Below are 15,382 nucleotides of genomic sequence, written 5' to 3'. Positions count from 1 at the left end.
TGACACCTTATTGAAACAGACCCTTCTATTTTCATTTGCTATTTGTCCCTTTAATATGTTGCACTGGAGCTCTCTCCAGATTAATGGAGTTCCAATTACATGCCACTGTTGTTTCACTTATCATAATTTGTACATGGCAGCGCAAGTCCCTTGTATTCATGACTTTCCCACTTTACCCAGAGGGAATATCTTTGGAACTTCCTACTTCTAACAAACAGGCACTACTTAGTCTAATGGTTAAAGCTTGCCACACTCGCTAAGTGAAACTGAACGTATGCTGTACAAGAAAGCAGGCTGTGAATACTGTGGGATCAACTGACGCTCTTATGCTTTAATATTATCGATTAAAAATTGTAATTAACAATACTAAAATTGCAGCTTCTTCAGTGTATTACACATGGGCTGGATTGTAACTGGAGCTCAGATATAGAGTTGGATACGTAAATAGAAACTTTCTTCCTATTCCAATTGGAGATGAATTTTACATTTTTGGTTCATGTGATTGAACTGGAAATGATGCATCGACACTGAATGAATCCCAGGTTTTTAAAACTGATTCCTTTCAAGGTTAAGGATTCATCAGTGCTTCTTGATTTGAATGTTCTGAATAACAACATTACTTGTTGTCGCATTATCCAATATACAATCCTTGGTGTAAAATCCTCTTGATGTCTGATTACTCTTCATAAGGACCTCATGCTGATTCATTTCAAACCATGAACTACCTTTAATTCATAGCTTGAACATGCTGCCAAATTTTGTTTTCCATGCTCCCAGGTGGCTGTCCCTGACACAGTGGAGAACTTCCAAAAACCCATTAGATACTTATGAAAAGTAGTTAGATGTCAAGAAGCACATTTCCATTTTCAAACAGGCTTCCATCAAGTATTATGATAATCCTTGGGATTAGAAAAGTACTGGTATTTATTGAAATTTTTTTAGAACCGTGAAGTGAAATTGCGGTCCAACTGGTGAACTCCCTTTGAAAAATACTTGCTGAAATATCACATAAAGAGTTTCAGCTGCTTCTTTTGTTTTTGAGCCCACTGTATATAGCTGTTTTCTAGCCCCCACACAGGTTGTGTATCATGAAGTATGACAGATAACAAAAACTCTATAAAGATAAAATAAGTTGGTTTTGTCTGATCCATAAAAATTTGCTGCTCTAAGTTTTTAATGATTTCCGGTAGAAAGGCCTTTTAATACTGTATTAATACAGTAAGTATAGGAAGTATAGGAAGTAATTTTATGACAGGGGAAGAATACCATTATGATTACATTCTTCTTTTTAGCTAGGCTTTTATGGAAACTACCCAAGACTACTCTGCAGTATGATTTCAAAACACAGGATGTGCTTGATTAAAACGGTTCTGGGTAGTTGCCAACTGGACAGAGGCCAAATGCTAACAAACAAAACAGAACAAAAGGACTGGATGTTTGACGATGACATGCTCGCAATGGTAATTATATAAGAGAAACCTAAGTCGCGAGATGAGTTCGTACCCTCAAATTCATGGACGTTGACAGAAAATCCTTCTCAGTGCAATTGGTTGCACCTTATCTGTTCCTGCTTACTATGTGTCATAATAAACTAATCAGAGTAGACTGGCTGAAAACAGACTGCACGATAGCCAGTGGAGATCTACAGTGAATCTGAAATTAAAAAAAAAGGCAAGCCAAGTGCCACAGTTTTACATATCCTGATTTCAGCTATAAAAATTCACCACGGTATACACACACATGTGCACAACAGTGTTCAAAATTTCGCTTTCAAGATTTTTGAGTAGAAATTAGGATCTGAGGTCAGTTACATGTACACGTCCTCATGTACAACATAGGTGCAGAATTTAGACGTAATCCCAGTTACTCTACCTTCTATTTCACCTGCTGCAAAGCCTTGGGGATTGGGCTTCTCCACCATGTGGATGCAATAAAGTACATCAAAACAATAATAATAAATTTGTATTTCAGAAAGCTTTACTTAGACAAGAAGTCATGCATCTTGCATCCCCCTACAAAAGCAAGACTTTGGTCAATTAATCTACCTTGCAGTATGTTGTCTCCATTCTTCCCCCTAGAAGCATGCACCTGAAAGGTTATCTTGCAAAGATCATACATCCTTTTGGTCTGATCTTCCATGATGCCAATGTTTCTACACCTGAATTCTGTAATGACATACAGGCAGCTTGGCTGCTGAGGCAGAATACACCATCATGAAGGTAAAGTATCTTTGTTCCGCACACATCACTCAACTAGTCATGGTATAACTCAGCGATATGGTGAATGCAAGCACATTACTACCAATTCCTATGGATTTCTAGCAAAGCCAATGGAATCTATAAGACTGTCACTAGGACCAATGTGAATGCAAAATATAACTTGTTTCACTTGAATTGCATGTAAACTTAAAAAAGTTGTGGAATATCTAGAAACATGTCCAGGTTAAAAGGCCTCTAACAAAGCATACAGATGAACAAACGCAAATTCAGTCAGATTTGATCGAGCTGAAATATGGATGACAGATCCCATAACAAAATATAGGAGGAATTGGTAAGGGATACAACTTTGAAGTCAGTAAGATCATGTTGTGGGATTGACAGTGTAGCGACAAATGTTACTGGGGATAAATTGGACTGTAATTTCACTCATACACTCCAATATCCCTGAAACTGAACTATATTAGAAAGATTAAATCCTTCTTACTACAACTGCAATCTGACAAACACTACAATATTAAAATACACAATGACTGCAGGATCTGTCAGTCTTTCAGGGTTTATTTGGATCGCACTATCCAGCTCTACTTGGTACCATTACATCCTTTCTGCCCCACTCTCTGCTTTAATTTCATTATGCCCTCAAGTACTGCAATTCCCACGGAAAGTGGTGGTAACTGCACACGCAGATCTAAAGAAACAAATTGGCCTCGTAATACCAAGTCTCACAGTGGACTGCCTTCTAACCTCCCAAAGCCCTATGGAAATTCTTAGAAGCTGCCTTAACAATTTTTCTGCAGTAAAAGAGAAAAAGTGATAGTAATGGGTTAGCTGATCTTCATTTGGAAGCTAAAAATAAAAGTAGCTTTATTGCAGCTCTGATCTCTCATGTGTAAAATCTATCACCTACCATAAGAAGGCAGTTCATTGCAGCAGAAATCTGATTGATAGTACTGGAACTTTAGATCAAGCAGCAGAACAGAGAGCAACTGGTTCATAAAATGTACTCAGTATCTTCGGGTTTTATATCAGGCTTCCTATAGAGAGCTTTGGTCCTATTAAATGCACTATATACCACTGAGCTCTGAAGCACTGTTCTTTTGAAATGCAGCTTATAACTATAAACCATGATTGACAAGTCTATTACTGTTGGTTACAAACTATTGAAATATTGTATTTTATGGTATACTCACTAAAATATTTTTCACAGTGGAATCCAAATACACTTGCTTTAGGAGAAAAATCATTTTAAGATGTAATAATATTTTTTTACTTTTTTTTTTTTTTTTTACTACAGAATATGCTTGATGTTAGGTTTGGATCATTTAGATGTTCCGAAACATGAGTGCACCCATTCTGTTACCAAGAACAGTGGGTATAGTTGGCTAGATTCTTTAAAAAAAAACCCAAGCCATTACTGGAAATCAAATAGCAAAGAGCAAAACCTAATTTGTTACTGTTTCATAAATAAATGCTATTCATGCAAATTAATATATTTATCATAAGCACTCCTATCCAATTCTCTTTCAATCTGAAGAACAAACCATTTCATTTTAAAATTGAATTAGTCATTTAACCATAATTTTGTAAAGCTTTACTCAACAAATTTTATTTGAATGAGTACTTCCATGACTTGAGTTTATGAGTAAAGAACTGGACTTTCAGAGCTTGGTGAGTATATCAATGGATTCAGCATCCACATCTAGTCTAGTCCTGCATCTCTTACATGGTCACAGACAAATCACTGAACTCCAACAAGTCCCCTCCTGTACACAAACTTGCACTAAGAATCAATATATTTAAATTCATTTTAAAAACCTATGTAGGTGTCTCCGCATTGATTTTTCTTCTCCTATAGGGATTTTCTTAAAATTGTGTCTTTAGTAGATTAAGGGGAACCACTAGAATAAATTTGAAGTAATTTTAAATGAACATATTGTATTTACACAAACGTTAGTTAAGCTAGTGCAGTTCTGCATTCAGTAGTTTTGAACACTTGAACACTAAAAAATACAGCAGCTCTGAACTGATATCAGACCCACACATTTTCATAAATATAAAACCAACAACCTTCTTTTCAAAATCATTATTTAATTCTTGTTTGTAAATTACTTTGAGATCCTGGGGTAAAAGTAAAAAAACAATTCAGTCTCAACTCACTGCTACGTTATTGCAGCCTTACACCAGAGAAGCACCAAAGTAAAATGGTTTAGTACAATGGAGAATTAGCTCTTTCACAATTTTCAGCTGTCATATTTATAGATCATCTGTGATTTTCAGCTGTTTCAAAGTGTATAAAACTCAAGACAGCTTTTCAACACCAGCTACTAGAATCATTCCATATGATGTGTTTTACTCTCCCTCACTGTATGAATGTTAAAATTCTTGCATCATCTGTTCATTGGGTTGCATTTTCTGTTGTAAGAGGCTTAGTATCTGATGAGAGAAGCATAAAAGTGATTTAATTTTGGCAAGCTGTACAACTAAAATCAGCATTATTTCTGCTTAATAAACTCATCTTTCACACATACCTCTGTTAGCTAATGCTTAAAAAGAAGAAACAGTAATAAGCACTGAAAACATAAAACTGGTTTATGGATAATTTTTAAGGACTACTGAGAACACCTGAACAAGATTATGAGCAGAGCTAGATTTTAGTCATCTTTGGAGAAATAAGCTCATTCTTTATCATAAATTTAAAATGAGATTTAAAGCTGGAAGTAATAATACTTACGACTTTTGTGGCACTGACTTAGTTGCAACTTTCCCTGCTGGATCACTCCACTCTGCAAACAAAGGAAACACATTTTCAAATGTCAAAAGATTACTGTAGTATTAAAATGCACCCAAAGCTGTCAGCCCATCTAATTATACTTGGTTTCACAACATGCCACAATGCATAACATGTAATAAAAAATGGAACTGATCTGCTTTTATCACCACAGAAATTAATTTTTTAGCCTTTATTTTAATGATGTTAAGCAGGAAAAAAAAATATCCAACCCTGACTGTTAGGACTAGGATGATAAAGACCTACTTTGTACATTGTATCCTGAGGTCAGATGTTGGGAATCCTACAAAGAAGAACACACAAAATGTCAGCATTAGTTAAATAAGATGAAGAAGGTAAGATATATCTTAGCTTGCTAGATTAAGGGCACTGGCAGTACACAAACAGGGAAGGAGATGGTACAGGGAAAGGATCATGGGATTGTTAAGGCAGCACCAGTGACATTAGTTCAAAAAAACCATGAACTGTGGAGATAGAGCACCACTGAGGGACCTTCAGCTTGTCCTCGACTGCTGAAATCTGCATACCCCCTTTACGGAGACACTGCACAGGTTTATACATGCAGTGGTCCTAGCCTTTTCCAGGCTTCGCCATGGGTGTGTGTATGAGCCATCTATGATGTACAATTTAGATCTCAGCATGAATGCAACTATACATTTAATTCAGCATCACCGCTTTTCTTTTTTGATCTCACTGCTTGGAAATACAGTAACCTTTTATTGATAGTCACCGTTTCTATTTGGACTGTGACACACAGGATTTGATAAAGACGCAGGAAGCAGATCTTCACCTGGCGGAAACTGGTCCAAATCCAATGACATCAACAGAAGTACAACAACTTTAAACCAGCAAAGAATCCTTGTAACACTGAGCATGCTAATGCCGGGATTCTTGTTGGCTCACAATAACTAAGCTGCTTCCTTAATGCCACAGTGTTTTCTTGCTTAGTATTTCTCTAGGCTTTACAGTCCACAGTGATTGTAATCACCTTTCCTTCCAAGCAGAGTTTGATCATTTGAAATTAAGGTGTTATTTACAAGCTCATCTTACAGCCAGGCACTGCTTTGCTGGAAGTGTTAGTTCTGTAGGATGTTAAAGTCATTAAAGCCCTCACTGCGCTTCCTCTTAGGGCATTATTAGTTCCTAATATTATACTGTGCTGTCAGTCAGTCTCTTGTGAAGTAAATCATGCCCTAAGAGTAAACATGGCACTTTAAATTTGAATGTCAAAGGGATAAATTGTTCTGATAAGTTCCGCCTTTTTTATCACATTTTTTTATATACGTTTCAGATGAGGATACTTATTTTTTAATAGTTAAATTGAGAACTTCTAATAGTGCCCATCTTGGGTTTATATGGCTGCACAATCTAGCCACATTACGTCCAGGATCTGTAATTTGGCTAGCTATAATTGATTTAATGTGATGTTCTGAAGAGACATTTCTGTTGTATTTTTTAAAGTAAAACTAGCAAACTTGGGAACATCTATGTGCTTGCCTATTTCCTGAAATTCTAGCTCAAAAAAAAAAAATCTAATTTATATTTTGTATTTAAGTGATAAGGTCAAGAATTTTAGGATCAACATTTAACATGCCCAGCAATTAACTTTGATATGGATCTTAAAAAGTTCAAAGCAAACTTAATAGAAACAGAAAAGCAAAACAAAATTTTAGCTTCTCTGAACCTATGCTTATACTGCTGGCAATGGAGGTAGTGGCAGTCTGCAGGACTTAGACCAGTTTCTGTAGGTCCATCAAAAACAAAGCACTAAATTAAGGGAGAGCATAAATTTAAAAAACACAGCTTCCAGTGGGAAAAAAACTACTCTCACTGTATTTACACAAGTCTGACTCCACTTTCACCTAACTTTAACCCAATTTGCAATGAGGATTATACTCTTGTACGATTATGACTTCTGATGTGTAATGCTGTAGCAGTCAACTGCAGTGACAACGGCAGTGCTAGAGCAGTAACAACCACATTCCATTAAAATAAGGCATTCTGGGCCCTGGCTTGTTTTTTTTTAAGGAGCCACAGATACTGCTAATTTCATATGATTCCCAATTCAGTACGGTGGCTGCATTTCAGACAGAGGAATATCTGCCAAACAGATAAAATCAGTAAGAGGAAAATCACATCGCAACTTCTAAAACAGGATATGATTGCTTCAACCATAATGTCAAGCAGTACCAGTTTTATAAGCTATTTTCCAAGGTCCTGCCTTTAGAAAGAAATTTTTATGTAGCTCCATGTCAGACTGGTGTAGATTTCCCACCCTGGGGAAGTTCTCCCCTTCCCCAAACATCATCAGCTCACAGTTGTTCAGGTCCCAGCAAAAGATACCTCTGGCAATAATTGCCCTGGGTACAAGCTCGATCTCTAAAAGTGCTACCAAAATCATAGTTAGAAGGCAACAATGGAATTTGGGCTAAAGGCATGTTCAAAAAACTTAACGATTCACTGTGTGTTAGGTGAACCGCAGATACTCTCCAGGTACATGCTTTTGATGTGGCAAGTGCTGAGTGCGTGGTTTTAACAAGGCCAGTACTGAGGATCGTAATGTGGAACTCCGTGTGCCCTTGGAGTGTGCACACAGACAGATGCCATTGCACTGTTCACATGCAGAAGCATTTTAAGTCACCATAATTTGACCACACAGCCTAAACCTCATCATGCAATCAATCGCTAAGTAGGAACAAATGACCATTTCGTTGTTGCATTGCACAAATAATAATGGAAGAAAAACAAACAAATAAAATATACTGGACTTGGTACAGAAAGACTCATAACAACAGAGATAGAGTTCAATTTGCCTCTGCTGTAACTTCTGCAGCTTTAAATAAGCAGTCCTACTAGTAACAACAGTCTGATTGGGAATTTCCAACTAAAAACAGTCTTAGAAATTTTTGAAAATGGAACCAATTACAAAAATTAACTCTCCAGTGAAGAACATTCAACAGAACAGAATGTTAATCAGGTCACTGGTAATAGCCTACTCGTACCTTGCTTGGGATAGAAAACTTGGTCTGCTCAGCTTTGCCAGGAGTGTGAATAGCAGTAAGAGGAGGAGGCCAGGAATGGGTCATCTCCTAAGGAAGAAAAAAAACCAAACATGTTTTTGAAACAAATTCATGCACATAACGAAGAAAGAGAGGAAAAAAATGATCATGTATTCTCCACTGAGCCTGCAGATGCAATTGCTTAAGGAAGCATCACCACCCATCCTTATGTGGTAGATGAACACCTTAACTACCCAACAGGCAGCACTCCCTGGGAACAGGGGTGAGGATAGGTTTTACTCTTAAAAATTTTGGCCATCTCTGTCTTCATTAGGTGATAGTTGACTCACAGAATCAATCACAGAATCAACCAGGTTGGAAGAGACGTCTGGGCTCATCGAGTCCAACCGTTGCCCTGACACCACCCTGTCAACTAGACCATGGCACTAAGTGCCATGTCCAGTCTTTTCTTAAACACCTCCAGAGACGGTGACTCCACCACCTCCCTGGGCAGCCCATTCCAATGTCTAATAACCCTTTCTGAAAAGAAATTCTTCCTAATGTCCAACCTGAACCTCCCTTGGCGAAGCTTGAGGCTGTGTCCTCTTGTCCTATCGCTAGTTGCCCGGGAGAAGAGGCCGACTCCCACTTCACTACAACCTCCCTTCAGGTAGTTGTAGACTGCCATAAGGTCACCTCTGAGTCTCCTCTTCTCCAGGCTAAACAACCCCAGCTCCCTCAGCCGTTCCTCATAGGTCAGACCCTCCAGACCCTTCACCAGCTTGGTCGCCCTCCTCTGGACTCGCTCCAACACCTCAACATCTTTCTTGAAGTGCGGGGCCCAGAACTGAACACAGTACTCAAGGTGCGGCCTCACCAGTGCCAAGTAGAGAGGGACGATCACTTCCCTAGACCGGTTGGCTACACTATTCCTAATAGAGGCCAGGATGCCATTGGCCTTCTTGGCCACCTGGGCACACTGCTGGCTCATGTTTAGCTGGCTGTCGATCAGCACCCCCAGGTCTCTTTCCGCCGGGCCGCTTTCTAACCACTCTTCCCCCAGCCTGTAGAGCTGCATGGGGTTGTTGTGGCCGAAGTGTAAGACCCGGCACTTGTTCTTGCTGAACCTCATGCCGTTGGTCTCGGCCCATCTACCTAACCTGTCCAGAACCCTCTGTAGGGCCTTCCTACCCTCCAGCAGATTGACACTCCCACCCAGCTTGGTGTCATCTGCAATTTGCTGAGGGTGCACTCAATCCCTACGTCTAGATCATCTATAAAGATATTGAACAGCACCGGCCCCAGAACTGAGCCCTGGGGAACACCGCTAGTGACCGGCCGCCAGTTGGACTTTGCCCCATTCACCACCACTCTCTGGGCTCGGCCATCCAGCCAGTTTTTAACCCATTTAAGAGTCCACCCATCCAAGCCCCGGGCAGCCAGTTTGTCTAGGAGGATGCTGTGGGAGACAGTGTCGAATGACTTACTGAAGTCTAGATAGACTACATCCACAGCCCTGCCCTCATCTACTGTGAGATGACTCCACCTTTGTGATCAGCCTGCATGCCTCTGCCAAATCCTGTGCCATAGAGGTTGCTTTGTGGCAAATCTCTTCATAGCAAAACGATGAAATAGAGACTATATCACATAATTAAAAGAGGGACAGGTAGCCTGATTAAAGGCAGAAATGAAGCATATTCTAGAACTGCAATTATAGGCTTGACCTCAGCCTCTTCCTGCCCACACATAAAAGGCTGGACAGAGAGCCTAAGATTCACGGGAAGGTGAAGCAAATATTTCAGAATATTCACTGTCAAAATGCATCTAGTGTCCACTGCGTACCAACTTGGCGGGCTTAAGTGTAAGCAAATCTAGTCATCTCCGTGTTAGGGGACACCTCAACATAAAACAGGGGAAAGGAAAAATGAGTCTGCTATTATTTGAGGAAATTCAGTTACAAGGTAAGAAATCCTGACTCCACTGAGGGCCGAGGCAAAAGTCAACTTCAGTGAGGTTAGGACTATCCAATCTATGTGTTTACAAAGTGACCTTGTAAGCATCAAAGTCTATTACAAAGGTACAAGCTAGCTACATTGAAGCATTTCACTTCAATTACCACCATAATAAAAATTATTGGATAGAAAATTCCAGATAGGATCACACATGCAAAACAACACAAGTATTTTAAAGCTCAGCGTATAAACAAACACTGTGTGGAAGTGGTGAGGAAGTATATAGCTACTTAAAGAAACGTATACCTACACCTACCTACGGATAGGTGCCACAGCACTGTTGACCAAAGAACCTTGAATGATTGTAGAGAAAGTTTTGAGTTTACTCATCTGAAAAACGTCACTTCAAAACGTACGGTCAGCAGCCCCACACTGACCACCACACAGCTGCATGTTACGCTCACGCAGAGCACTGCTGAGCTACAGAATGACATGGCAAAAACGATGCTGCACTGTTTTCAGTGAAGGGTCAAAACCCCAACCCCACATCCTGCAGAGATGTGACCATCTGCTTAACTCTCTGCTACTCTGTTCCTTAAGTACATGCACATCACTTCGGAGAATCAGAAGAAAGGACGCCATTTGTTTCATCATCCACACTTCACCATTCTTTGCTATGCCCAGTTTCTTTTGGAGGTCCCTCATCTTTAAGGATTCGCTAAGCTGTATTTTGTTTAACTTGTGAAATCTGATATATCTGCCTTCTAATATGTTACGACTATAAAGAACCACACAGACAGTGTACTTGTTGTTTATGCATCCATTAGGATGTATATATAAAAATCTTGGTTTGTAAATACCTGGGAAAGTAGGCAGGGAATTGCATTCCTTTTTTTTTTTTTTTTTCCCAGGAAAAGTAAAAAAAACTTTAATCAATCCAAATTTGGAAGTATTTAGAAATTCCTGGAAGTAACAATAATAAAACTGAGCATATGACATGCTTTAAAGAGGAATTTAATGGAAACAAAGTAATCCCACAAAATTGAGTTAGGATTTACTTTCACATGGTTTGGACTTAAAATAATTCCAAAATCATGTTAACTGTTGGAGCGGGTAGATGACTGCTGTGGAAGCATGCATTTTTTTATAGACCTGGAGATTAAATGAGAAAGTAAACCTGCACAGTTTGTTGGCTTAGAAGTCACTGTGGTCCTCTGATGCAGTAACATCAAGCATCCTACTTTCCAAAAATTATTTAAACATTGTTTTAATTGACTCCATGTGCTTTATTTATTAGAGCTAGGCATGCTCGTCTCTTCAGCTAAGTCTGCTTTTTTCAGCTATAAAAGCCCTCAGGTAAGTAACTAAGAAGGACACATGCAGATGCGATCTAGCGAATTGCCAAAACTACAAATACTTCAAGAAAACTTTTTAAGGGCTGCAGAGGTGCAAGGCCAAATCACAATTTAAATGGAAGGAGAGGACTGGGGAAGGATTTAAACATGCAAGTTTCTAAGGAAAAGGTCAGAGCAAGAGAATTGAGTACACGGGATATGGGGCAGATGGTAAATAGCTTTACAAAACCAGGCCCTAAAATTAATAGCTGCCTTCAAGATTTATTTCCTTTCTCTGTATTTCATTTTTCCATCATTTCCTTCTTGTTCAAAAGAAAGTGTGCAATGTTTTTAAATACAGATAAAAGCACTGAGCCAGGCTTTAAGAGGTCATTATGGAAAAGAGCAGCTAGACTGTGCACTCTGCGTCCCTACCGAGGCAGCTTCCCTTCTTACAGCGTGCTCTAGACTGCTTAGTCTGATCTAATTTGAAGTCTCCCAAGAAACTGGGCTCATGCTGCTTCCCTTGGGAGAATTGAAGGGAGACATGAGAACAATCTTCAGTTACAGAAAGAGCTGTTGCTAAAGGAGAGAATAATCTGTTCTCCAGTTTTATGGCGGATATGAACTTAAACTGAAGCCAGAAAGATTCCAGTTACGACACAAGAAAAAGCTCTCTAATGGTAAGGACCATGCAGCACTGGAACAGATCGCTCAGAGAGCTACCCAGACTCCATCTTTGGAGAAAGACACTTAAGAACAGACGAGCACACATCAGTCAGGAATGGCTTAGGCAGAACTGATACCTGCAGTGGGACAGGGATGTGTAGTAGATGATGAGATTTCTAAGACCCTTCCCAGCCCATTTTCTTGTTCTGTAGTTTGATAGATCTCTGTTGGCCAAAGGCTACCCTTACTGCCCCTTTTGGGGACAGCAGATCCTCAAAAAGGCAGAATAAGAAAGCAACAATCCTGGTGTTTTTCTTCTGTGGCATTAGAGTCCAACAAAGGCAGTTTCAGGACTGACACTTTGCCCACATCATTAGAGGGCGGCCAAAGGAGCAGGAGGAGGAGCAGCCCTGCACACATTGCTAGCAATAAATGCAATCTGAGGCCACTCACCTTAAAGGGACGTTTTCTGTGGTATTCTGTCAACTGCCCTTCTCAGTCCTTTTAACCCTCAGCTAAATCTGTTGCTTTAAACTTTCTCCAATTTTTGGTTACACAGTATGTTAAAGTTGCATTCAGAAAAATTAATATATGATGAATAGATGTTCTAGGGTTAATACAAACTTGATGTTACAGCTGGTGCTAAGCAACCTACTGCCTTGACAGAATAAAGATAACCAAGTGATTTACCATTTATTAAAGCCTCTAGTAATGATTTATTAATGTTTTATTAACTATTTATCAACACAACCTTAATAAAAAGCGTGTCTTGTTTCGCAGTATCTTTCTCGTTTCTGCATTTATCCAAATGCGATCAAACTCTCTCTGCTAGGAAGCCAGTAATGCATGAGGGACATCTACATTTTATGTGTGTGATGCATACAGAATTAAAAACCATCTCAACTCATTTCACCTTTGGGGAAAAGGCTAAGGAAAGAATGAATGTATAGATATATATTTATACATGTACAAGCAAATGACACCAAAGCCTAAAGGAACACAAAGACTATAAACCTATGGGTCGTTTTTCGTTCATATTCCTTATGAAGGAATGGAAAATTTGCATGAGCAGTTGGAAATATCTCGACCAGTAATCTGGCCTGCTTTATACTGGGCCAAAGGCTTCCTGAGGAAGGGATTTTGATAGATTGTCAGTATTGACAGGGACACGATAGATAAATTCATGGATATGCATTTGATTATCATGTTCAGCACTTAAAAAAAATCTCAGCATCAAAGGGATACCCCGTCTTTTTTCCTGAAAAAAAAAAAAAAAAAAAAAAAAGATGACTTCAGTGATGGCCTGATGGCTTCCAAGGGAAAGTCAGTTTTTCTGGTATAAATGTTAAGGCAGGAAACTTTTTACTCTTGCAAATGTTTTAGCAAATTTATTACCCGTGGCTAGGGCCTAGTACATATTTTTGGAGGAACAATGTGGTGGCATCTGCAATGATGCCTTTGTCATACTAGAATTTATCTTGCTACTGTACCAAAAACTACTAGAAAGCCATTTGGAAATACTGTGCATACATGCATGAGTTTATTATTGAAAAGTTAGAGTTTATTCTACAAAAAGCAACAGTTTCCCTGACCATAATCTAAAAACACAGCGTTCACCTTGTGGGTTTTATCAATGACAACAAATAAGTTCCTTTTGCCCAGGTGGGGAATGGGATGCATTCCATATCCTCCCATGGTAAATTAATATTCCTTTCTGTATTAACAAGAAGGGGAAGGACAGACAAGAATGATATACAGTGAAAATGAATACAGAAATTGCTTTAGAAGCCAATAGGGGCTGACTATAAACTTTACAACGTATGTTTTCCTTTCCTGCTTTGTTAACATTTGGAAATCCACAAAGAATGTGATGGCAATATGGACATTTTCTGTTGAGCTTCTCAGTACTCTCTGACTCCCATATACCTCACACTTTTCAATGTATTTTCCTCATACTGTAGCTTTTATAATTCATAACACTCACATTCTTTGCTTAGAGCATTTAGAACACAATAAAAAAATAGCAAATCATGATTGATGTACTTATTGCTCTAACCAATCTTGTGTATGTGAAGAAAAACAACGCTTCGTTGCAGTGAGAAGGTATCTCAGCTTAAGAGGCTGTTTTAGGGGGAGAGTAACGAAGCTACACCACATGAACCCACCACTAGATTTCCAATTTAACAAGTCTGACACAATCCTCAGAGTAACCACAGCCTACATAATAGTGCATCTACATTGTCAGATGCTTTAGCTCCTTGCTGGGTTCTGGGCCCCAAGAAGTCCATGCTATGCATGTAATAGTTCATTCCCAAGGCTCCTCTGTGAAACAAGTTGGATACTTCTCTCCAAGGTGGATCAGGATAATTTTCTTCAGGGTCTACCTCAGGAAGATAAGATAGTCAAAAACTGTCCTGAATGTGGCTCACACTGCCTGGGACAGTCCTTCAATTCAATCCCAAGCAGGTTTTGTGACCTCAAGCACCCTCTCATGTGTTCTTGGCATTTTCAGGAACATGCAGCACAACCCCCTAAGGCTCTGACTATAGAAACATCATTGTGGTGGACTGCAACAAAACAAGAGGTCTCTAGCAGCTGTCTCTGTTCTTGTCAGGCTTTGGTTATCTGTATGAGTAAAGTTCAGGAAGGACACGGGGGGTTCACAGAACATAATCAGTGACATAGAATCACACGGTGTAAAAAATGAAACAGGACCTTACAGGAAGCACACAGGAGAGCTCTCTTGACAAGTTTTATATGATAAGACAGAATTAAGAGTTCTGTGGAAAAGGGAGGCCTGAGAAATCATGAAGTCAAAGGTAGATGTATGATTGCCTCTCTGACCCATGCTGTCTTTGTCTTAGACCATTCCCTAAGCTTTCTAGTGAAAGTCCAGGAGATGAACAGGAGCCCGTATTGTCTTTGTGACAAGCCATGAGCCTTCAGAGAGTCCAAAGACAGGCATGTACTGACCAGGAATAATGACACTAAGGTAACTCCACTTCTCATCCAAGTAGAGGCATCTTCTCTACTTGCAGAATATGTGGGGTTTGTCAAGGACAGGCCATAACGGCTGCATGCAAGGAGAGGATGATCAAAGCTCTGCTGTTTTGTCAAGCACATGTGAGACTCTGGGCCATGTGAGGTATTCATATTTCCATTTAACTGTTCTTCTGGACAGACCTACTGATGGGTCAGGAACACGAAACTGCCAGAATGGGTCAGACTCAAGGTCCCGCTCATCTGGGTTGCTGGCAGACAGCGGTCAGTGCTGTGTCTTTCACAGAGCACTTCAAGAACACCAGAGCAATCAGGAAGGTAAAATCCCGATCCTCCACACTTACTAATTCTCAGCTGTGCTGAGATCCTATCTGTTTAATACTGCATCCAGAACTGGATATTCAGTTAACACCAGCTAACA

The 15,382-nt window shown here is 39.5% G+C and overlaps 1 protein-coding gene across 2 annotated transcripts in view; it reads right to left on the bottom strand.

Annotated features, from left to right (window-relative positions):
- AFF2 (ALF transcription elongation factor 2) overlaps positions 1–15,382 on the bottom strand; it is a 340,529-nt gene that overhangs the window by 124,956 nt on the left and 200,191 nt on the right. For both annotated transcript variants that reach the window (XM_068411834.1, XM_068411835.1), the window contains 3 exons: positions 8,010–8,096; positions 5,254–5,290; positions 4,951–5,002 (listed from right to left, as the gene is read on the bottom strand). In XM_068411834.1, coding sequence (XP_068267935.1) covers positions 4,951–5,002; positions 5,254–5,290; positions 8,010–8,096 — 176 coding nt within the window. The remainder of the gene's footprint in view (positions 1–4,950; positions 5,003–5,253; positions 5,291–8,009; positions 8,097–15,382) is intronic.

This window comes from Nyctibius grandis, chromosome 13 (assembly GCF_013368605.1).
Source record: "Nyctibius grandis isolate bNycGra1 chromosome 13, bNycGra1.pri, whole genome shotgun sequence".
Taxonomy (NCBI): Eukaryota; Metazoa; Chordata; class Aves; order Nyctibiiformes; family Nyctibiidae; genus Nyctibius; species Nyctibius grandis.
This window is presented reverse-complemented; position numbering and strand designations above follow the sequence as displayed.